General features: G+C 41.5%; 1 protein-coding gene across 2 annotated transcripts in view; it reads right to left on the reverse strand.

The window, feature by feature from the left end:
- The window catches only part of PLOD2 (procollagen-lysine,2-oxoglutarate 5-dioxygenase 2), a 214,495-nt gene that overhangs the window by 55,922 nt on the left and 133,663 nt on the right, over nucleotides 1-24,910 (reverse strand). For both annotated transcript variants that reach the window (XM_077488240.1, XM_077488241.1), the window contains exon 8: nucleotides 12,840-12,941. In XM_077488240.1, the coding sequence (XP_077344366.1) occupies nucleotides 12,840-12,941 (102 nt within the window). The remainder of the gene's footprint in view (nucleotides 1-12,839; nucleotides 12,942-24,910) is intronic.

Below are 24,910 nucleotides of genomic sequence, written 5' to 3' on the forward strand. Positions count from 1 at the left end.
GGGGTCCAGGGCATCCTGGTTCACCATTTCAGGGCCAATTTTAGCCCGAATTTTGGGCTGAATTCGGACCTGAAATGGACCAAAAGGCGCACAGCGTTTTTGTGCAAAACGCACCAGACCTGCTGCGGAGATATCTGAATCGGCACCATAGAGAGCCAGTCAAAATCTCCTGCTATTGTAAATTGGATGCAGTGAAGGCACATCCAATTTGCAATGGTGTGAACTGAGCCTAAATGTGATCACATGACCACAGCTCAGTAAAAAACAAATTAAAAATTATTACACATGCACTGCCAAAGTGCACATGCAAAAAATGTGTTAGTTTTCGTTTCATTTGTTTTCTGTTGTTTTTTTTCCGGTGATTTGTTATGATTGAAATTCATTATTTTGAATAAATTTGAAAATTCGGAAAGAAAGAAAATCCGAATGAACGAAAATCCAAAAAACACTAAATAGCTATTACTAACTATTATAGGTATTGGAATTTCCTTTCAAATTTGGCTGTTAGTCAACGTAACAAATACAAATTTATCTGAAGTTATCCAAAGTAACGAATTCCGCATCTAAATGAATGGGGCGTAACAAATTAATAATCAATAATAAAAAAAAAATGTATTACTGTTATTAACTCGTAATGTTCCATTCGTTTAAAATGTGGCATTCGCCATTTCAGATCATTCGTAACTTTGGATAAATTCATAATCATTATGTTCACTAACATCCAATTTTTTTTAATACAAACGTTTTTATTTCGTTGGTCATAAAGTAGCAAACAATATCACAAAAGCAGATACAATGCCGTAGTATAGGTTAACATTCTGGTACATTCCATTGCTATGCAAAATAGAGAAAACAAAAGAAATTATACAGCATCGTGAGGAATAAAAGACCAAAGAAAGAACAAAAGGAAAACCCGTAATAGATCTTTCTTGACTAGCCCTAACTAGTCGTATTACAGGATAGCAGACATAAACAGCCGGGTTATCCGCATCAAATTAACTTGACTTAAAACAAATGTCAAACTATACCGCTGACTATACATATAGAAACCTGTTCAAATCGTTTTCCTGTAACGGTGGTCCACTCCAACTGGTAGCGTATATTCAGGGATCGAAGCGGTGGGAAAAGAAGACCAAGCTCAACCCTGTTGGAGGCCAACTCCATCTAGACCTTAAATAACCTCCGGAGGGGGACCGTGTAGAGGCCCCACTCCAGCAGGTTCATTGTTGGTGGGCCACTTGGCCCATTTAGCAGTATGCCTGTGCATAGTATCCATAATAGTATGATGGATGCGCTCCATAAGGCGGATAGAATCCATCCTATGAAAAACCTGTGCCCAGGGAAGCAAGTGTGTACGCCAGTGTAGGGCTACCGTCCAATGGATGGCACAGAATAGAGTATGGAGTAATCTCTGGTCTGTTAGCGAAATCCCCAGGATCGGTGCAAATAACAAGCAGTGAGCGGCCGTGAGATCCATCCTATGTCCTAGGATGGCGGTCACCATGGTAGCGACCTGGTCCCAAATGGGTCGTAGTAGGGGGCAGCTCCAAAAGATATGCAGCAATGTGCCTGCCGTCGGGCAACCTCTGAAACAAAGGTCAGGGACCGAAGGATAAAACCGATGAACTCTAGTGGGGGTTAGGTACCAGCGTGTATGTAGTTTCACAACAGTGTCTCTAACATCCAAATTTTAAAAGGAAATTCCTGTACATAATTTTCGAATGTTCAAATTTTCAAATTTAGTAAAAATTAAAAAGGGTTTTCGTTAATTTGAATATTTCAGAAATAACAAATTTGTTGAATTTCTTTGAAAAAGGCATTTGGAACTAAACTAATTGCACATGTCTAGATTGTACATTAAATGTTTTGCCAATTCCTGAGCTGCAGAAACAGTTATTAATGTCATGTGGAGCCCAGTGACAAGCAAGATCTTTTGTACAGACGGATACATTCATAGGAAATTACAGTAACAATTACAAAATTAATCTGCTCATTGTTTCACATTCAATATCATCTCTACCCGGATCCAATTATATTAACTTGAGCTGTATCATAAGGGTAGAAATACTGTAATCTAAAAATAAAAATATTTAAAGAAATTGTATTTAAGTATTACTAAAGTTAAAACGTTGCTGGTTTTGGATAGAGCGGAAATGGTTTAGAACACCTGTCAGGTTTTTATTGCTACAAAAAATAAAAATTAAAAAAAACGGGGTGCGTAAGCCTTGTGCATTACCTTTGCAACACTAACATGTATTTATAGGTGAAATAACATACTCACAAATAAGTGATAAACTGGGGCGGGATGAATATCCTGCTGGATGATACATATGATGGACTTTTTATAATCTGCTTTACTTTATCACTCATTTGTGAGTATGTTATTTTACCTATAAATAAATTTTAGTGTTGCAAAGGTAATGCTCAAGGCTTGTGTGCCCTCCGTTTTTTTTTTTTTGTAGAATATCTTCTGGGTTCTCCCTGACCTGTTGTGAGTGGCAGCACAGCTGATGCAATATTGTGATTTGTGGAGATTTTCTTCCCTACTTATCCCACTGCAAGCTTTCGACCGCAGGAGCATTTGTTTCTTTAGGTTTTTATTGCTGTTTGTGCTCCCGTTAGACAGATATGTTCTCTCTGTGTCCTGTTTACCATTATCATTGAAAGTGAAAGTAAAAGAAAATCCCAAATTTTGGGTTGTCCAGAGAATTGTTTCCAGTGGGGACCTGGGGTTCCCCAAGGAATGCCTTTAACCCCTTCCCTGCCAGTGTCATTTACACAGGAATCAGTGTATTTTTATAGCACTGCTCACTTTATAAATGCTACTGGCCTCAAAATATAGTGTCAAAAGTGTCCGATGTGTCCGCCATAATGTCGCAGTAATAAAATAAAAAAAAATAAAAGCCACCATTACTAATAAAAATGCCATAAATCCCCTATTTTGTAGACGCTATAACTTTTGCGCAAACCAATCAATATATGCTTATTGCGATTTTTTTTTACCAAAAATATATAGAGAAATACATTTGCCTAAACTGAGAAAGAAATTAGTTTTTTTTATATATTTCTGGGGATATTTATTATAGCAAAAAGTAAAAAAAAAAATAGCTTTCTTCAAAATTGTCGCTCTTTTTTTGTTTATAGCGCAAAAAAATTAAACCGCAGGTGATCAAATACCACCAAAAGAAAGCTCTATTTGTGGGGGGGAAAAAAAAGGACGTCAAGTTTGTTTGGGTGCAACGTCGCAGGACCACGCAATTGTCAGTAAAATTTACCCAGTGCCATAGTGCAACAAGTCCTCTGGTCAGGAAGGGGGTAAATCCTTCCGGGGCTGAAGTGGTTAAAGTGATACTAAGGTCTCACTTTTTTTGTTGTTAAAAAATAACTAACATGTTATACTTGCCCTACTCTGTGGATTTGCACAGAGCAGCCCAGATCCTCCTCTTCTTGCATCTCTTTGGTGCTCCTGGCCTCTCCCTCCTGTTGATTGCCCCCACAGCTAGTAGCTTGCTATGGGTACACCCTAGCCGAGCCACAGCTCTGTGTGTCCATTCAGATACAGAGCTGTGGCCTGGCCCTGCCTCTTCTCTCTGCTCATTGGTTCACTGACTGATTGACAACAGCGGGAGAAAATAGTGCTTGCTGCTGAGCCCGCCAATGAGGAGGGGAGTCCCGGACAGTCAGTCTCTAGTGCAACATCGCTGGATGGCGATAGGGCTCAGTTAAGTATTAGGGGGCTGCTGCACACAGAAGGCTTTTTGTCTTGATGAAAAAAAATACATTAAGAAAAAAAAAAAAAAAACCTTCCGACTTTACAAACACTTTCATTTGCAGGGATTTCCTCACTTCCTGTTTTAGCTACAGGACAGGAAGTGAAGGTTAATCTTGGGAATGGGACACAGATGGCAAAACAAAGCTTTCCAATGTATTGACCCAAAGCAACTTTTTACTTGCCCAAGTTAGGTCTGAGATCTACAGCAATATGGTCCATTCATGAAAATGGCAAGCCCCTCTGATCTTATACATCCCAGAAAGCCATTGTACATTGCACTTGGAGAATGTGGAGGTAAATACATGCTTGCACTCTAGATGGAGAACTTTTGAGCTGGAGACACCTGACTTCCGGAATTCATATAGCTCTTCACAAGAGAACAAAGAGTGCATGCAGGTACCTCTATCTGATTTCAAATTCTTCTCTTACATTTATTATAGATTAAGCCAGACAAGATGGGTTTGTTTTTAGGATGGTTCCTGCTCTCTTTAAATTAAAAGTTAAATTATATTATTTTTACAATTTTTTTTTTTTTCCATCATCAATGCCTTGTGTGCTCGCCATTTGTTCTTGGTTATAATGCAGAATTATATTTTCAGGGCAAACTTGTTTCAACTTCCCGAGATTTTCTTTCAGTTTTGCAATGTTTATCTCAAGCCCGTGCTGTAATTTACTGGTTCCCGTTTGTCAGCTATCCAAAGCAAATCACAGAGATTCGGATACAGTTGTTTTCCTTTTGTTTACCAGTCTGGAAACAGTCTTCCAAAATGACACATATAATCAATATCTAAACATAAACACGCTTATATCTTTCATGTTCCAAACCATTCAAGCTTGTGCCAGAAGGGAATTCCGTCGTGCTGAATTCTATTGTTTTTGTTTTGTTTTTTATTCAGAACGGCTCCTGTTCTGTTCTAATCTGAGTTTATATGGTTCTCCTATGTCATTTTACAAGTCCAGAAGTGACTGACAGGACCAAATTAAAATCAGACACGTAAGCCATGTCTCCAGGATTATGTGACAGGAAACCAAGAAATGAACACGGTGAAATACAAAACAAGGTGAGACGCAGACTGTATAGTCCCAAAAGAAAACAGTATGACCGAGGATGAAAGTGGAACATCTGTGATGGTTTATTTCCAGCACATCATCCTTTTCCACATTAGGAATTGTCAAAGCATGTTTGTTCTAGACATAATACTATAAATGACAAAATACAGCCACAGACTTAACCTGCTGAGTCTTCATTCACTGCTCATTCAGAAACTGACCTTCTGGATTTTTACTGGAGTTTTATGTTTTCATTAAGGGTGGGGTTATATAAACTGGATGACATCTATTTTCTTTCAAAACATAGAAATGCTGAAAATGGCTCTGAATAAATGGTGCCCAGTGTGATTACTTCAAAGGTTATGTAATACACTCCATATAACTTCCCTTCTAAAAAAAATAATAAATTAAAAATAAATTGGCAGCTCTGTTGAGAATGACATACCTGATATTGTGATGAATGCACATCATATCATAGCTATTCTGTTGAGAATGACATGGGAGGGATAAGCTGTACTGCCCTACAGTATGTTTGGTTTGTATAAGGCTCAGCAAACTTCAAAGAAGTTCCAAATCTAAACCCCAGTGAAATCAATAGGAGCCAGGTCTGTCAAATTAAAAAATGCCACTTTTCTGGGCTACTAAGCAAGCAGGCATAAAAAATAAAAATAAAATAAAGCAATGCGCTGGGTGAAAAAAACGTTTTAATATTAGATTTGTCCAGGAGCAGTGAATTATAAATACAGTGAAATTTAAGAATGCCCAATTCCTTTAAATAACATACGGGGGGGGGGGGGGGGGGGGGGGGTCCAATCCTGTTAGCGAAGTGGCAAAGCAAAAAAGGGTTTACAATTTCTGGCAAATGACATGCCAAGAACGGCTGATTTTTTAAATAAAAAAACAAATCAGCACAGAGACCCCTCCAATGGTCTACTGTGATACCTTAGAAGCTGGCAACAAATGCAATTTGACGACAATTTAAACTGTATCATTTATTTTACTTTGTAAATGTCATAAGGCAGTGGTCAACAACCCTGTCCTCAGGGCCCACTAACAGACCAGGTTTTCTGTATTACCTTGGGGAGATGCAGACTAGAATACTGCAATCACTGAGCAGTAAATGATATCACCAGTGATGTATTCCAGTTATCTTGTAAACCTGGCCCGTTAGTGGGCCCTGAGGACTGGGTTGATGACCACTGCCAGAAGGCACATCCTACAGCAGAATGAAAACAATTGCATAGAGCAACCCCAAAATTACATGCCAGACCCTCATGCAAAAAATAAAATAAAAAATATTGCATGAGACACCCAGGAAATCATACCAGAACCTTAATCTGAGCATGCAGCCTGGCTGACCAGGAAATAAGGTGGGACATGAGCATGCATCTGCCCACAAACCATACCAGGTTCCATGCTCCCATAGGTCTCCTCCTGGCAAAGCGCCTTGTCCCCATATTGATAAGGACAAAGGCCTCTTCCCCACAACCCTGGCTGACTGTGGAGGGGGTCTACGGGTGAAGAACTTGGAATCTGGGAGGCCACCTTTGATAATAAGGGGTCCACAATATACCACACTGCACCCTTTCAAATAAAAATGTAAACTAGAAATAAAGACACCAATATGTTTCACAGGTCCTTTATCAAAACAAATCCCAAACTGTCCCTTGATGTAAATCCAATGTCAATCACAATGCCCACCAACTCGCTGAATAAAAATTCAAATAAAAAAACATTGATGACCCGCTGCACCTATCCCAATGGTACTCCCAGCCCAGTGACATCTCCCTGAATTGTCATCAGTTTATACGGGATGGGGCGAGAATGCAGATGACCGACATCACTGGCCATGGCAATATTTTGGCGCTGCCACTACCTAAATATGGCCAGTGGCCAAATTTGGGCAGTGATGTCAGTGCTAGCCATGCCTATTAAAGTGACAGGGATTGCCGGTGACATCAGTGGTTTCTAGGGATGTAGTGGGTACAAGCACCTGTGGCATCCTTAGCAACACTAAAAGAAGAAAGCTGTCATCTATAATAAAGGGAAAAAAAAAGGGGGGGGGGGTTGGGGAGCTGATTAATTGAAGGAATTGGTTGGGACTTTATATGAAGCACAGCTAAGAAAGTAGGTATATAAAATCATGAGATAATGGATTCCAAAAACATATCCATTAAATAAGGAAGATAACATGATAACATGAATAGCACCTTGGCAATTTATTATACACGATAACGACATAATTCATAAACAATCTATTCATAATAGATGGATTGGTATATAGTAATAAAATAGTTCCAGTTCATGAAAGACATAATTATGCTAATAAGATTCATAGTGTTCATATTGATGAATCTCAGAATCGCATGATTGTATTGTATTGTTACATTACATCATACAATCATGTGATTCGAAGATTCAACAATACGAACGCTATGAATATTATTAATCATTACTATTATTAACATAATTATGTCTTTCATGAACTGGAACAATTTTATTACCATATACCAATGCATCTATTATCAATAGATGGTTTATGAATGATGTCGTTATGTATAATAAATTGCCAAGGTGCTATTCATGTTAGCTTCCTTATTTAACGTATATCTTTTTGGAATCCATGTGGTTCAGCCTTACCTGTGCTTCATATAAAGTCCCAACCAATTCCTTCAATTAATATATAGATGAACATACCCACCCATTGCCTCATACAAAGACCCATAGACCCCCTTCCCCCTCTTTAATCTATAAAAAAAAAAGGAGGTAGAAATATTGCTTCTATATATGATTTTTGGCTCCCGCCAAACAGTGGCCAAGGGGGGGAAAGTTCAGGCATTCATCTCAACAGCCAACGTTCAATCCCAATCTAGGTTTGGACCGAACCCAATGGGGAAGATTTCACATCACATCATAGCCATTCTGTTGGGAATTAAGATACATGCTTGAGAAGGGGATACATTCACATCATATTATAGCCCTGGCTAGATGCAGATGACCATCATACCATCCACTTTCTGCCTGCTAGGCTTGACCTGCAAGTTCTGCTTAAACTTTAGCAATCTAGGCTGCATGGTGGGAGGGATCCCATTTTCCTGCATGTCCTCCATACCTTCAACAGTAATCATTTTAGATTTCGCCAGCAATTGGCCATTCAGACACCAAGACGTTCTAGGACATCCATTATATCCTAAAGGAACATAGTACAATGAAAACAAAAACTAGCAGATCAAAACCACAGGGGGTCGATGTATTGCCTTTGCTAAAACATCCTAAAGGACAAAACGGCCATCAAGATAGTAATAAAGAGTAACAAAGATGGCCTAAAGTCCTAACTTTTTAAAAAGTTTTAATTAATTCCTTGCATTTGAGCTGAAGTCTCATGCTGCATTCATTCAAATCTTTTGAGGAGGGAGCAGGATGCTGGCACACACAGCTCAGCTCAGGAACAGGTGCCCCCTCAGAGAATAAAAGGATTGGTTCCCCTTGGGGTTTTCAGGCAGCGACAAGAAGCAGAAATAAATTTGTACCCCCTCAGAAGCCAGCTTGTTGAGGGGGCACTTGGAAGAGAACAGGAGCAGGGAAAGATGGTGGGGAACTCTAAAAGACAGTAAAGGACCACTCTTTGCAATACCATTGCAACAGCACAGAAAAGAAGAAGAATATCTTTTTTATTTTAATGGCTTTACAATCACTTTACGTAAGAAGCAAAAAAAAAAAAAAGATTTATGCTCTGCAAGGGGGCAAGACTACTTGCCAACCATGAAGTAAACACAAACGATGAAGCATCTGAATATTAACCACCTCGCGCCCGCCCTATAGCCGAATGACGGCCATAGAGCAGGCGCATTCGTCCGGGAGGCCGTCCCTGGACGTCCTAATGTTTACTTCAGCAATGCACGCCGCCGCGGGCGCGCATCGCGGAAGTTCTGTGTTCGCCGTTTCCCCTGGGGACAGGCAAACACAGATCGCTGTAAACGGCCAATCACAGCGGCCATTTACAGCGTGATCGGCGTGTCCAATGGGAGATGATCTCATATGTAAACATATGAGATCATCTCTCAGCGCCGCTCTCCCTCCTCACACAGACAGTGTGAGAGGGGAGAGATGAACGGCTGCAGCGGTAGCTGTTCTGCCTTGAGTTAAAAAAAAAAAAAGTAAAAAAAAAATAAAGTGCCATCCGCCCCCAGCAGTGCCATCCGCCCCCAGCAGTGCCACCCGCCCCCAGCAGTGCCATCTGTCATCAGTGCCATCTGTCATCAGTGCCACGTATTAGTGCCATCTGTCATCAGTGCCACGTATTAGTTCCATATGTCATCAGTGCCACGTATCAGTGCCATCTGTCATCAGTGCCACGTATCAGTGCCATCTGTCATCAGTGCCACGTATCAGTGCCATTTGTCATCAGTGCCACGTATCAGTGCCATTTGTCATCAGTGCCACCTATCAGTGTCAAGTGCCATCTGTTGTCAGTGTCACGTGTCATCAATGCCACTTATCGGTGCCATGTATTAGTGCCTTCGGTCATCGGTGGCACGTATTAGTGCCATCTGTCATCGGTGGCACGTATTAGTGCCATCTGTCATCGGTGGCACGTATTAGTGCCATCTGTCATCGGTGGCACGTATTAGTGCCATCTGTCATCGGTGGCACGTATTAGTGCCATCTGTCATCGGTGGCACGTATTAGTGCCACGTGTCATCGGTGCCACGTATCAGTGCCACGTGTCATCAGTGCCACGTGTCATCAGTGCCACGTGTCATCAGTGCCACGTGTCATCAGTGCCACGTGTCATCAGTGCCACGTATCATCAGTGCCACGTATAAGTGTCATCATTGCCACGTATCAGTGCCATCTGTCATCAGTGTCACGTATCATTGTCCTGGTGCTTCAAAAGTGTAATAAATAGTCAACAAGTTAGATGTGTAATTTATGTTCCTAGAACACATGATGGTGCTACCTGCATGTTGGGCCTCTCTATGTGGCCAGGCTGTGAAAAAGTCCCACATATGTGGTATTGTAATACTCAGGAGGAGTAGCAGAATTTTTTGGGGGGGTGTCATTTGTGGTATACACATGCCACGTGAGAGAAATAACCTATTACAATGACAATTTTGTGGAGAAAAAAAAATGAAAAATCTTAATTTTGCAAAGAATTGTGGGAAAAAAATGACAACATCAAAAAGCTCACTATGCCTCTTACTAAATACCTTGGAATGTCTACTTTCCAAAAAGGGGTCATTTGGGGGGTATTTGTACTTTCCTGGCTTGTTCGGGTCACAAGAAGCTAGATAGGCCACCAGTACATCAGATGTGATCAATTTTGTGCGATTCGCACCACAGCTTGTAGACTCTCTAACTTTCACAAAGACCAAATAATATCCACTAATTTGGGTTATTTTTACCAAAGATATGTAGCAGTATAAATTGTGGCCAAAATTTATGAAGAAAAATTAATAATTTGCATAATTCTGTCACAGAAACAAAGAAATGTGTTTTTTTGCAAAATTTTTGGTCTTTTTTCATCTATAGCGCAAAAAATAAACCCCAGAGGTGATCAAATACCACCAAAATAAAGCTCCATTTGTGGGAAAAAAAGGACAAAAAATTCATTTGGGTACAGTGTTGCATGACTGAGTAATTGTCATTCAAAGTGTGAGAGCACCGAAAGCTGAAAATTGGTCTGGGCAGGAAGGGTGTTTAACCACTTGCTGCCCGCCCTATAGCAAATGGACGGCGGCAAAGTGGTTTCATAATCCTGACCGGACGTCATATGACGTGATCAGGATTATGAGCCGCTGCGCGCCCCCGGGGGCGCGCATCGCGGCGATCGTTGTTGCGGGGTGTCAGTCTGACACCCGGCAACTACGATCTCGGTAAAGAGTCTCCGATGGAGACTCTTTACCACGTGATCAGCCGTGTCCAATCATGGCTGATCACAGTGTAAATAGGAAAAGCCGGTGATTGGCTTTTCCTCACTCGCATCTGTCAGACGCGAGTAGAGGAGAGCCGATCGGCTGCTCCTCTGACAGGGGGGGTCTGTGCTGATCGATTATCAGCACAGCCCCCCCGAGGATGCCCACACTGGACCACCAGGGACACCACCAGACCACCAGGGATGCCAAGGACAAGGTATGCCACCCTAGACCACCAGGGATTCTAGTCAGTGCCACAATGGATGCCAATCAGTGCCCATAATGGATGCCAATCAGTGCCCGCAATGGGCATCACTGATTGGCATGCATTATTGATTGGCACTGATTGGCATCCATTAGTGCAATATATTATAATACAATGCCGCCCATCAGTTCCCATCTGTGCCGCCTATCAGTGCCTACCCATGCCCACCTGTGCCACCTACCCATGCCCACCTGTGCCACCTAACCCATGCCCATCCATGCCAATTTGTGCCACCTATCAGTGCCCATCCGTGTCGCCCATCAGTGCCGCCTATCAGTACCACATATCGGTGTCCATCAATGCCACCTCATCAGTGCCACTTCATTGGTACCACCTCATCGGTGCCGCCTTATCATTGCCCATCAGTGTAATCCCATCAGTGCCCATCAGTGAAGGAGAAAACTTACTTATTTGCAAAGTTTTGAAACTGAAACAAAAAAAAAACATTTTTTTTTTCAAAATTTTCGGTATTTTTTTATTTGTTTAGCAAAAAATAAAAACCATAGAGGTGATCAAATACCACCAAAAGAAAGCTCTATTTGTGGGAAAAAAATGATAAAAATTTCATTTGGGTACAGTGTAGCATGACCGCGCAATTGTCATTCAAAGTGCGACAGCGCTGAAAGCTCAAAATTGGTCTGGGCAGGAAGGTGTTTAAGTGCCCGGTATTGAAGTGGTTAAGTGCCTAGTAAGCAAGTGGTTAAATGGTAATAGAAACATTCTCCTACTTCTCAAAAGATCAGCTCGCCAACACCTTCGAATCAGGTCAAGTTTCTACTTATCAGGTATATTTCTCACCCTTTTCTTTTCTAACAAGAATCTTCCAAAAATTATTATATTGCATCTCTGCAATGCATTCTATGTTTTATTGTTTCTATGATTGTTACTAAAAAAAATCTTTGTATCTGAAGATGTACCCGTGACTCTTATTTTGGAAAATTTATGGGAGTTGTATAATGGCTTCCCCCCCCCCCCCCCCCAATACTTCACCCTAGAATAAACTACACAAGCAAGCATCCTAATTGTTTACTAGATGAGAGTCCGTATTTATTTCTGGGAAGAAGATGCACAGAGAAGACAAAATCCTGAAAACTGCAAGGAAAAAAATAAATAAAATCACACTTAAATGGTTTGGTTCCTATGCTACCGCTCACCTTGTGACCCAATGTAAAAACATTATAATAGTTTTACAAAGATTAAGCTCCCTGCTGCATTTTCCCATGTTCCCTGCCATCAAAAAGCACTGTGTGATTAGCCAGACCTTAGGAGGCTGTGCCTATGGAGGAGCACAAGAACTTTCATTATAAAATGCAATCTTTAAAAAAAGAAAATGTGACTGGTCAGGGATTTATTCAGGCGTGTAGAGTCACTGATAGTTTACGGCCACTGTTTAAAAAAAAAGCAGACTAGCAGTCCTATTTGTACTGTAGACATTATGGAAAGCTTGTTAGAAAAAGATGTGGTCATGGCATCAGAGAACACCTGGCTGGCACAAATGGGAATTAACACAATTAAGAAACCTGGCAAAAAGCAGATCAGAACTGCTCGAGGAAGAACTTTCAGTTACAATAAGGTTTCTTGTAGAGATGGAAACTGTCCAGGCACAATGAACAATGTTCCCTTTTGTAAGGAAACAGTGATGCCTATTTAAGAGGATCCAGGACATACTTTACAGTCTGTGTCAGTTAGTGAAGGTGTTGTGGTTGTATACTCAAAAGTTCAAGAACTAAGTGAGCCTAGGGTCATGTTGCTGCACCTGAAGATATTTTAGCTGACCTGTACTATAAACACCAGCCATGAGAAACTAGCATCTTTATAGAACATATAATATACTCACATCAATCGTTGATAAATCAATGGTGTCTAAATCACAATTCCGACATTTGATTTCAGGTGTCCACAAATCAGGAACATAATTTCCAAAGTAGTTTAGTTGGACCTATAGAAGAAAAAAAACATGCATAATACAGGTTAGTAAAGAACGTGCAGCACAAAACATACGTTTATAGTAAGCTACACTAGAAAAAGAGAAATTAAACCCTGTGGAGCTATACCAGTCCTGCTAAGCATTGAAGAATGTTGAGACATAAAACACAGAGGAAAAGTAACGTTAAGTAATGTTTGCACTTTGATACACTTTTATAGACATTTGCTTTAAAAGGTGTCAGTATGAAAGCCGTAAAGCAGGTGTTTCAGTGCTGCTGTAAAAGGAAATTACAACTGTCAAAGACATTAAATACACCGTAAAGTTCCTTTATAGTGGTTGCTCGGTAATTTACAAATTGTTAAAGTAAGCCCTGATCTGCTATGGAAAAAACGACATCAACTTTTAGTCTGATTACTTAAGGTTTAACTTCTGGCAGATATAACAGACTCTGCAGGCAGTAATGGTTACCTACATGTATGGCTTTACATAATGCAAGCAGTGCTTCCCCGAATAAAACTTTGCATCAGCCTCTTGCAGTCCCTGTACAGCAGAAGCAACACTTGGAGAGGCAGAAACCACAAAACACAATCAGTTGTGCTGCAGTGCTCATGTGTGAACAACGAACATGCTGATAGGAGGAAAAAGCAGAGTGACAGAGCTAAACTCATCAGTTTTCAGTTTCTTTTGTTGTCCAGTCAGAGGCTCTGAAGTGTTACTGAACTACATCAGAGAAAAAAAATCAGGTATCCTCCCTGTCAGAAAAAGGCTGTGTGAATTGGCCGTGCTGTATAAGGCAGGCCACAGATTATGCGACTTTCATTCCTGCAACCACAGGTTGTAGGAGAGGAAATTGCTCTACTCACCCATCAATACAGTCAGTGTTGATGGGGGAATCCTCCCTGTGGAGCTATTGCGTTTTTCTGGTGGGTGGGGGCACAGGGATTCATCCCTGCAGAAAAATACAGTAGTTATTGCTACCGGCTAGTGCCGCTGGCATGAAAGAATTCTACATGATGGTCGTACCCAAGTTTATCGATAGATCAACTTGGGTACAATCAGCCTAACCATGGATGGTTAGAATCTTTGGTGGTCCCTACTGAACTGGTTGAAATATAAACCATCTGCACCCTAAAGTGGTTGTATAGTCACATCTATTATATTATTTTATCCTCTCTGCTTTAGGAACATATTAAATGCAGTATGTGTGTTTTTTTTTTTTTTTTTTTTTTAATAATGAAGCTAAAGTACCTTCTTTTGACCAGCACTGCTGCATGGTCACAAGTCTTCCCCCTGCTCTCCATCTAATTAGTACAGTGGGAAGGGCTGAGATTCCCCCCTGACATATGCAAGCTGGCAGATGGAGGACATGTGACCACACAGCAGAGCTGGGCAAAGATGGCATTTAGCTTTATCATTTTGTTTTTGAAATATACACACTGCACTTAATGTGTTCCTGAAACAGAGAGGATCAAAGTATTTACTGTAACACATGTTCATTTACAACCACTTTACCATGGGGGAGGAGCAGCCGCAGCAGAGTACTCGATCAGGGCAGAATGAAAGGGGAGGGGAGGGGTGGGGACGGAATTAAGTTCACACACAGACTACGGAAACGAGAGAGGGAGGGGGGGATATGCAGAGACCGTGAATATGCAGCAGGAGGATGGAGGCAGGTAAACTGACCATGTTATCAGGGATCATCAGCCATGATAAGAGTGGTCAGTACACACAGGGGAACATAGGAACAGGTGGGACCGACCAGGTATTGTACAACATAGAAATGGACAATGTACATGGCAAAAACCACTGTGCTATATCTCGTGCCTTTAAGGGGCAGGAGATTTATGGATTTTTTTTTTTTTAGGGTTACAAGCACTTTATATTTCAAAATCAGACTGACAGGAACTTAGCAGGTGAAACTTCAACAAATGTTTTGTTATCTGTGTAATTAACCATTTGCTTGGAGTTCAGCTTTAATGGAGTTGTACACACTCACACATGGACATGATTTAGAGCTCTGTTTGCAGAGCTTAGAAGGTTCCCACTTTAAACAGCCTTTAAAGTGGTGTTGCACAGAAAAAAAAAAATTTAAATTCCTAAAAAAATAATAATAAAAAAATAAAAAAAAAGTTTCCACATTTTATTTTAACTCGCCTCTAAATGCCTGTTGCTAGGGGGTCCCTCTGTCTACCTCCTTCAGTGCCTGGGCTGGTGACATCACTTCCCCCCTCGGTACAGGAAGGGCTCGGCTCTGCCCCCTCTCTCATGTCAGTCATCTGGGACACGTGACAGGTCCCAGATGACTGCGTGGCCAATCACGGTGCCACTCGCGCATGCGCAGTGGGTGCCCCGCTGTGAAGCCACAGCCAGGTGCCCACAGTTAGAATTCTGGCACCGCCGAGCGGAGGGGGGGGTGGGGGGTCGAGCGCGGCTTCGTTCCCCGCATCGCTGGACCCTGGAACAGGTATTAAAAGTCAGCAGCTGCAGTATTTGTAGCTGCTGACTTAATTTTTTTTTTTTTAAGGGGAACTCCTCTAAGTAACATTTTTGTGCCTTGTGTAGCTCCAGTTTCCCCAAAAATCAATGTACTTTAGTCGTGAGTAATCAAGGCACCAAAGAATGACAGCTCATTGGTGGTCTTGTGGTACTGAACCTTTCTCTATTTAAAATGTAAAAAAATCTGTCTGAATCTACTTGACCTTGTAGCGGACAAGATATGTAATTTTAAAAATATGTGCACTTTTTACAAAAAACATGTTTCTGCTGGCTCTGTCGCTGGGTATGTCATTTGTGGGCATTTGACCTCAGCAGAAGGATGGTCAGGAGTGCACACATCCGACAGAATTTCTATGTGTGTGTCTCATCTGGAAGCAATCAGTCAGTTACTGTCCAAGGTTTTTTACATTAATGTGGTGATAACTAAGACTCATTCAGGCAGGATTACACAGCAGACTAAAACCATCATTCACAGACACATATCATTTGAAGAGTCCACTGCACAAATCAGTGAACACACATCAATCAGTGTGTCTTGTGTGAGCTTATGAGCTTACAAAAGTTGATCATTACTGGGTCAGAGCAGTGCAGCAGAGAAAGAGGGAGAGCATGCACTCATTTTTAGCCAACTATATGAAAATGTATAAATTGCACGATCTTAAAATTATATTTTTTTTACATTAAAGTAACTCCTTTCCACAAAGTTTGCTGCCTTATTTCAGTCTTTGACTATCCTCTATCAGCCACAGTGGATTCCACTAAAATGTTGAATCCGATTTTGCTTTTGCATTTGCATTAGTCTTATCTTAAAATCTGTGTTTAAAATGCTATACTTTTAAACAGATGTTTATTATAATAAAAACAATATTGTATACATGACACTCTACCTATTGCACTGCCTGTGAATTGCATTACAAGCTTTGTAAAGGGAGCAAAGCAATAGCTGTTTACCTTCAGAATGTCTCTCTCAAATTGAAAGTTTGAATGAAACTGTACTGGGCAGCTTGAAGGCTCCCCCTTTATATTAGTTTTTTTTTTATTATAGTGCACAAATTCAATAGAATCAAAGCTGAATTCCAGGAATTCAGCTACTTTGTAAAAAGTTAAGACACGCTAGGAGTTAAAGAGGTAGAAAACTGCAGTGGATGACAAAAAAAATCTCCTACAAGGCAATGTGCAATAGCATATTATGAGAAACCTACCTTAGAACAAACCCCTTCAGCACCGTGCTGCCATATCTGAGAGGGCTGACATCTTCCCCGGATGCACACAGGAGCCGCCTTTTACGTCATGGGCTCTGAAGGTCCGGCACTGTATGCTGGACCTTCAGGGCTCATGTGCAGTTAACGTCACTGGTTGCATGCACTCTGAATATATCCTTAACAGTGCAAGTTTAGGAGATATTCAGAGTACTTATAAGTAAGCCTATAGAAAGGTTTACCTGTAGGTACAAGTGGTAGAATAGAATTTACTACCACTTTAAATCCATCTAGGCGTATGAAATTTCCTGGGGACTTCTCTCTATTACTTACATTTGACCGATTTACTGCTCTGTCAGAGAAAGACACTCCTGGATCTGAGAGGAGAGCAGCACACAGTGCAGCTTTACCTGTCCCTCCCTTCTGCTCCCCATTCACAGAAGCCTTTGTATTTTGTGAATGTGTTCACATAAAACCAAGGTTTCTGTGAATGGGCAGGAGGTAGTGATAGGTGGGTTTAGTAGATGCAGTGACTACTATTGAAGATGCAGACCTCAGAAGGATCAGGGTTTGGGCTCACAGAAATATATTGGTCGCTGTGTTCCAGGAGAACTTTAAATCTGTTAAATATAAATAGAGCTACGTCTAGGAGATGTCATGTACCTTCTTGGACTTAACTAATATTGTGCCTTCACTTAAAGAAGCTGAATTCCTGGAATTCAGGGCAAACATTTTTTTATTAAATCTGATGTCCAATGACCAAATAGGACTACAATGAGACATGAAAAACATTCCAGGCTTCGGATTATTATCTCTAGCTTTAGAAGCCATTTCCCCTGCTTTCCCATATCTTGACTAATGAAAGTGGTAAATTCTGCATATCTTTAAATTACAAGCTCAATTATCACCGGTCTGTTAGAGATCACAGACTAGTAACTGGTAAAAAAAAAAAAAAAAAAAACGATGAAACAAAATGATTTAGGATTTAAAGAGTGGTTAGTAATGTTGCTGCTAAGGCTACTGGTAGAATTCATGGAGCCCCACAGAGCCTACATGAGAGCCCCCCCCCCCCCCCCCATCAAAAAAATAAAATAATATTTTTGCTAAAAATACAATAAAATCATTATTAGTGAATACAAACACAACATAACTTACGAAGTCCCTGCTCAATCTATAAGAGACAACTGTAAGGATATGCGGGTGAAAGAGGTGTTAGTGCTTATTCACAAGGGCATATACAGTGTGAAAATGTATTTTTTTTATATGACTGGAATTGTGTGCCGGCAGCTAAGGTTTTTGCTATTGGGATGCATAAGCTGCATGAACACAGCTCCAGGCCCTCATTTGACAGGCGTGTGTGTTCAGGTGTATGGTCCCTGGACACAGACAATGGGGTTGATTTACTAAAACTGGGGAGTTAAAAATCTGGTGCAGCTCTGCATGGTAGCCAATCAGCTTCTATCTTCAGCTTGTTCAATTAAGCTGTTGCAATAAAACCTGGAAGCCCATTGGTTTCTATGCAGAGCGGCACCAGATTTTGCACTCTTCAGTTATAATAAAAAGAACCCAATTGTGTATTCAGGGCTACTTACCAGCACTGAACACCTGCCTGCAGCTGTGTTCGTATAGCCCATGTTCCCATGGTGTAACAAGCAGCTCCAGAAGCATGAACAAACTGCTCATTGACACTGTATGGGTCAGAGAACTGTGTGAATGAGCCCTTTTTTTTAAACTAAAGTGTACAATATTTTTACATACACCTTTTTAGAATCTTTTTAATTATTTTTTACAATTTACTGGTCATCCTGCCAGTAACATCCTTCCCGTCCTAAGGTTACAATGCTCACTTAGACCCCATACACACTATACAACTTCTGTTGTCGGATTTTCTTTAGCTTTACCAAAACAATGCCATGCAAGGGCCTGCCTGATTGCATATAAATTAAAACTCTTAAGGTCTGACCTCATATTATATGGTTTTGATAAATCAAAAGGAAAAAAAATAAATCTACAGAAAATTGTATATAGTGTGTATCCACACTATACATATATGGAACAGCAGTGTTGTCACTCTAGGGCAGAAATACAGAACACCTTCACTCTCCTTTTTTCTACACCATAGGGTAGTGATGGCAAACCTTGGCACCCCAGATGTTTTGGAACTACATTTGCCACGATGGCCAACTACACTTGCATAGTGCATGAGCATTACGGAAAATGTAGTTCCAAAACATCTGGGGTGCCAAGGTTTGCCATCACTGCCCTAGGGGAAGGTGTGTCAAGGAGATGATCTGGGCAGGGCTGATGACCATGCTTAATTGAACACTGTGCAAAGGAAGTTGCTAGTTTCTGATAGGATCAAGTGGTATTTTTTGACACTTTTAGTGGAAATATTACAAAACGTTTTTAAAAGATATTTAACAGACCAGAAGTGTCCAGCAAATAACTTTGTTGTTAGGATTTACATCCATTTACCAGCAGCATGGGCATTACTCAACATATTTGAAATACCATTAGAAGGAAGAACTAAACATCCATCTTTAAAAAAGGAAAAGACCGTTTAATTCCATTAAATTAAAAAGTGAAATGAACCACGGCTGGGACCTATAATTGAAGGGACGTGTAGTTCAATATTTTGCAATCCCACAATGAATCATCCATTTCTGTTCCATTTATTCAGTTGGTGTTCCATGTTATAGGCCGGAATTTATTACTGCCTACTCCATCTCCCACTCGGACCATGTACCGATAAGGACATCTGCTGTAAAACTCAACATACGCAGCCTCTTACACGTCTTCTGTTACCACGTCTTCTTTGTGCTGCTTCACTTCTAACACTACCATAATACCTTATTAGTTTATGCCTAGGGACGATAAAAAAATAAAGTCTGATGATGAGACCAAAAACCACAAGCTAATGTTAGCAGGAAAAGAAGCAAATGCTTTCCAGATGACATCAGCCTATCACAGTCTGGCCCGTCTCTTGTAAGACAGTTTTTCCTCCTTTCATACAATTTCCTTCTTTCCGCGCTACTTGACTAAAACTAACTCATGTGGGAATTCAGAACCATCTGAACAGACATTTAACCCAGCAAGCATTAGCAGGGCCTACACAAACCAGACATGGGCATCGGAGGTCAGAGAATTATGAATGTGAAGTCAGACTTCCTTCACACATATGATCTCCCTTCCAAGTCGAGACTGAAAACCAATTCTAAAATAAATGGTGAGTCACTCAGTAAAAAAGGAAGGTTTTTATTAGACATGTGCAGAGTAAAATATTTCGTTTCGGAATTTCGTTTTCGTCCGAAAGCTTAATTTATTTAGTTACTCCCGAAATTCGTTTTTATTTATTTCGTTTTTCGTTCAAAAATTGCATTCGTCCGAAAATCCACATGAATTACGGTCGAATCTGTCTTGGAAGGCTTATGGTGTCTGTCGAATGTATAAAGAAGATTCGACGGAGCTAACTATATAGCATACTTTAGAACCCTATTAAAGTCTATGGGACTCCAACGTTCAAAATCTAAAGTGCTAATTTTAAAGGCTAATTTGCAAGTTACTGTCCTAAAAAGTGTTTGGGGACCCGGGTCCTGCCCCAGGGGACATGTATCAATGCAAAAAAAAGTTTTAAAAACGGCCGTTTTTTCGGGAGCAGTGATTTTAATAATGATTAAAGTGAAACAATAAAAGTGTAATATTCCTTTAAATTTCGTAGGGGGGGGTTGTCTATAGTATGCCTGTGAAGGGGCGCATGTTTCCCGTGCTTAGAATTGTCCCTGCACAAAGTGTCATTTATGCAGGAAAAAAAGTCCTTTAAAATCACTCGCAGCTATTATGAATTGTCGGCTCCCGTAATACAGAGAACACTCATTGAAAGTCATTGATAAAAAAATAAATAAATAAATAAATAAATAAATAAAGCGTGCGGGTCCCCCAAATTGAATTACCAGGCCCTTCAGGTCTGGTATGGATATTAAGGGGAACCCTGCCTCAAATTTAAGAAAAAATTTGACGTGGGGTTCCCCCTAAATATCCATAACCAGACCCTTCAGGTCTGGTATGGATATTAAGGGGAACCCCGCGTCAAATTTAAAAAAAAATTGACGTGGGGTTCCCCCTAAAAATCCATACCAGACCCTTTATCCGAGCACGCAACCTGGCAGGCCGCAGGAAAAGAGGGGGGGACGAGAGAGCGGCCCCCCCTCCCTCCTGAACCGTACCAGGCCACATGCCCTCAACATTGGGAGGATGCTTTGGGGGTCCGTGACCCCTCAAAGCACCTTGTCCCCATGTTGATGAGGAGAAGGGCCTCATCTCCACAACCCTGGCCGGTGGTTGTGGAGGTCTGCGGGCGGGGGGCTTATCAGAATCTGGAAGCCCCCTTTAACAAGGGGACCCCCAGATCCCGGCCCCCCCCCTGTTTGAAATGGTAAGGGGGTACAAAAGTACCCCTACCATTTCACAAAGAAAGTGTAAAAAAAATGGTTAAATAAAACAAAGACACTTTTGAAAAATTCCTTTATTAAAAATAAAAAAATAAAAAAAAAAGATTCCAGCGGCGGTAATCCACTCTTGCTATCCAGCGACGGACGGTCATCTCTCCCGCGATGTCATGTCATCCAGCGCAGCGAATCCTTCGTTCTTCTGTCTCCGCAGAGGAGACAATGCAGGGATTCCGGCTGGCTGACGTTTCTTAAATACGGAGGGCGGGGCCACCCGTCACCTGACCCCGCCCCCCTCTGACGCAAGGGGAAACCCGGGGTTCCCTGTGACGTATAGGTGACCCGCACCCCTCTGATGTAACACAGGCAGGTTTCCGTTACATCAGAGGGGGGCGGGATCACCCATACGTCACGGGGAACCCCGGGTTTCCCCTTGCGTCAGAGGGGGGCGGGGTCAGGTGACGGGTGGCCCCGCCCTCCGTATTTAAGAAACGTCAACCAGCCGGAATCCCTGCATTGTCTCCTCTGCGGAGACAGAAGAACGAAGGATTCACTGCGCTGGATGACATGACATCGCGGGAGAGATGATCGTCCGTCGCTGGATAGCAAGAGTGGATTACCGCCGCTGGAATCTTTTTTTTTTATTTTTTTATTTTTAATAAAGGAATTTTTCAAAAGTGTCTTTGTTTTATTTAACCATTTTTTTACACTTTCTTTGTGAAATGGTAGGGGTACTTTTGTACCCCCTTACCATTTCAAACAGGGGGGGGGCCGGGATCTGGGGGTCCCCTTGTTAAAGGGGGCTTCCAGATTCTGATAAGCCCCCCGCCCGCAGACCTCCACAACCACCGGCCAGGGTTGTGGAGATGAGGCCCTTCTCCTCATCAACATGGGGACAAGGTGCTTTGAGGGGTCACGGACCCCCAAAGCATCCTCCCAATGTTGAGGGCATGTGGCCTGGTACGGTTCAGGAGGGAGGGGGGGCCGCTCTCTCGTCCCCCCCTCTTTTCCTGCGGCCTGCCAGGTTGCGTGCTCGGATAAAGGGTCTGGTATGGATTTTTAGGGGGAACCCCACGTCAATTTTTTTTTAAATTTGACACGGGGTTCCCCTTAATATCCATACCAGACCTGAAGGGTCTGGTTATGGATATTTAGGGGGAACCCCACGTCAAATTTTTTCTTAAATTTGAGGCAGGGTTCCCCTTAATATCCATACCAGACCTGAAGGGCCTGGTAATTCAATTTGGGGGACCCGCACGCTTTTTTTATTTATTTATTTATTTATTTATTTTTTTATCAATGACTTTCAATGAGTGTTCTCTGTATTACGGGAGCCGACAATTCATAATAGCTGCGAGTGATTTTAAAGGACTTTTTTTCCTGCATAAATGACACTTTGTGCAGCGACAGTTCTAAGCCCCAGAAACATGCGCCCCTTCACAGGCATACTATAGACAACCCCCCCCCCTACGAAATTTAAAGGAATATTACACTTTTATTGTTTCACTTTAATCATTATTAAAATCACTGCTCCCGAAAAAACGGCCGTTTTTAAAACTTTTTTTTGCATTGATACATATCCCCTGGGGCAGGACCCGGGTCCCCAAACACTTTTTAGGACAGTAACTTGCAGAATCTTTTCTCTCCGTCAAATCTTTTCTCTGTCGAATATTTTCTCTATATAATCTTGGACTAATAGAGGTAAGGTTAGGCACATTCGACCATAGGTTCTATAAACACGTTGTCAGAGTCATGTCGAATCTCCTATTCTATATCGAACTGTTGTAACAACGAAAACGAAAATAAAGCATTTATTTATGTCGGATCTTTCGTTTTTCGGATTTTGTGCTTTCGTTATCGTTTGTCAAAACGAAAACGAAAATAGCTGAAATTCGGACGAAAATGCATTCGGACGAAAACGAATGCACATGTCTAGTTTTTATGACAGCGGGTTTCCAAAAGGAATATACATCCAGCTCAGTATTGTATTTTATTGTATTTCATTTGCCCAAACACACTACATCATGGTTCAAGCGGTTCTTTAACTTCACTTGGGGGTAGGGGGGGGGGGGGGTAGGTGGTTTACCGTAGACGGTGGCATTACTAAAAAAAAAAAAAAAAGTGTAAAAAATAAACAAATATGACAAATGTTTCAAATACAATTATTGATTAAAGAGGAACTGCAGTCTGCTCACATAATTTGTAATAAAAACATCTTTGCCATTCTGAAGCTTCCCTCCAACCACTTTGCATATTATTTTATATATACTGTGATTCTGTACTTGCCAAATATGCTGCATGAAACCTCCCTCCATCTGCCTGCAGCCATATAAACTGTGGGCAGCTAAACCTGTTGCTTGTTCACTTCCTGGATTCACACAGAGGCACACTTCCAGCTCTGCAGTGCTCATTGGCCCTCTTATGACAAATCCCCCTCCCTTCCTAGCAAACGCTCATGAGCGAGAGAGCGAGAGAGCGAGAGAGCTCTGTGTATGAGGTTATAAGCCTAGGCTAATGGCCAGACAAGAATTATTATTATACAGGAGTTATATAGCGTTGACAGTTTACGCAGCGCTTTACAACATTAGGGTAGACATTACATTACAATACAAGACAGGGGGAATCAGAGGGCCCTGCTCGTTAGAGCTTACAATCTAGAAGGGTAATAGCTGTGGTGGATGAGCTAAGGGAGAAAATAGTGCAGTTGTTAGATGGAGGCAGGATAGGCTTCTCTGAAGAGCAACGTTTTCAGGGATCGCCTTAAAGTGGGGAAATTTGGAGACATTCTGACAGATTGGGGTAGGGAGTTCCAGAGGATGGGAGAGGCTCGGGAGAAGTCCAGGAGGCAGATATGGGAGGAGGTTATGAGGGAGCTAGAGAGCAGGAGGAACGAAGTGGGTGATTAGGTTGGTATTTTGAGACTAGGCTAGTGATGTAACTGGGGGCAGAGTTGTGGATGGCTTTGTAAGTGTTAGTATTTTAAATTTAATTTGTTGGCCAAGTGGCAGCCAATGGAGGGATTGGCAGAGAGGGGTAGCAGACACTGTGCGGTTTGTAAGGTGGATGAGTCTGGCAGCAGCATTCATGATGGACTGAAGGGGGGATAGTCTATTTAAAGGTAAGCCAATGAGGAGGGAGTTGCAGTAGTCAAGGCGAGAGATGGCCAGGGAGTGAATCAGGAGCTTTGTGGTTTCATTGGTTAGAAAGGGAGGTAGTTTAGAGATGTTCCGGAGGTTGAGACTGCAAGCTTTGGAAAGTGATTGGATGTGGGGCTGAAAGGAGAGATCAGAGTCCAGGATAACACCTAGATGGTTGTGCCATTGCTCGACAGATAAGTCAGGTGAAGAGGCACGTGGGGGAAGAAATATTCTAAGTTCAGTTTTGGACAAGTTGAGTTTGAGGAATTGTTGTGACATCCACATAGATATGTCTGTTAGCAAGTGGGCTGTGTAAAGGCATTTACTGGCAGGAAAAAAAAGTATCTTACTATACAAAGTTAAAACAACAAGGGCAGAAGATTTAATAGAGAGTTGGAAAAAAAAAAAAAAATGAAGGTTTGCTTTAAATGCATTAAAGGCAACATGGAGCAGATATTGTGCAACTGACTACACCTCTAATACACTTTATCTGGCAGTTGCTAACCACTTACAGACCGGACCATTTTGCTGGTCAAAGACCAGACCACTTTTTGTGATTCGGCACTGCTTTAACTGACAATTGCGAGGTCATGCGACGTGGCTCCCAAACAAAATTGAAGACCTTTTTTTCTCACAAATAGAGCGTTCTTTCGGTGGCATTTGATCACCCCTGCGGTTTTTATTTTCTGCGCTATAAACAAAAA

The sequence above is a fragment of the Lithobates pipiens genome, unplaced genomic scaffold (assembly GCF_037356315.1).
Source record: "Lithobates pipiens isolate NorthernLeopardFrog02 unplaced genomic scaffold, aLitPip1_a1.2 Scaffold_18, whole genome shotgun sequence".
In the NCBI taxonomy this organism is placed as follows: Eukaryota; Metazoa; Chordata; class Amphibia; order Anura; family Ranidae; genus Lithobates; species Lithobates pipiens.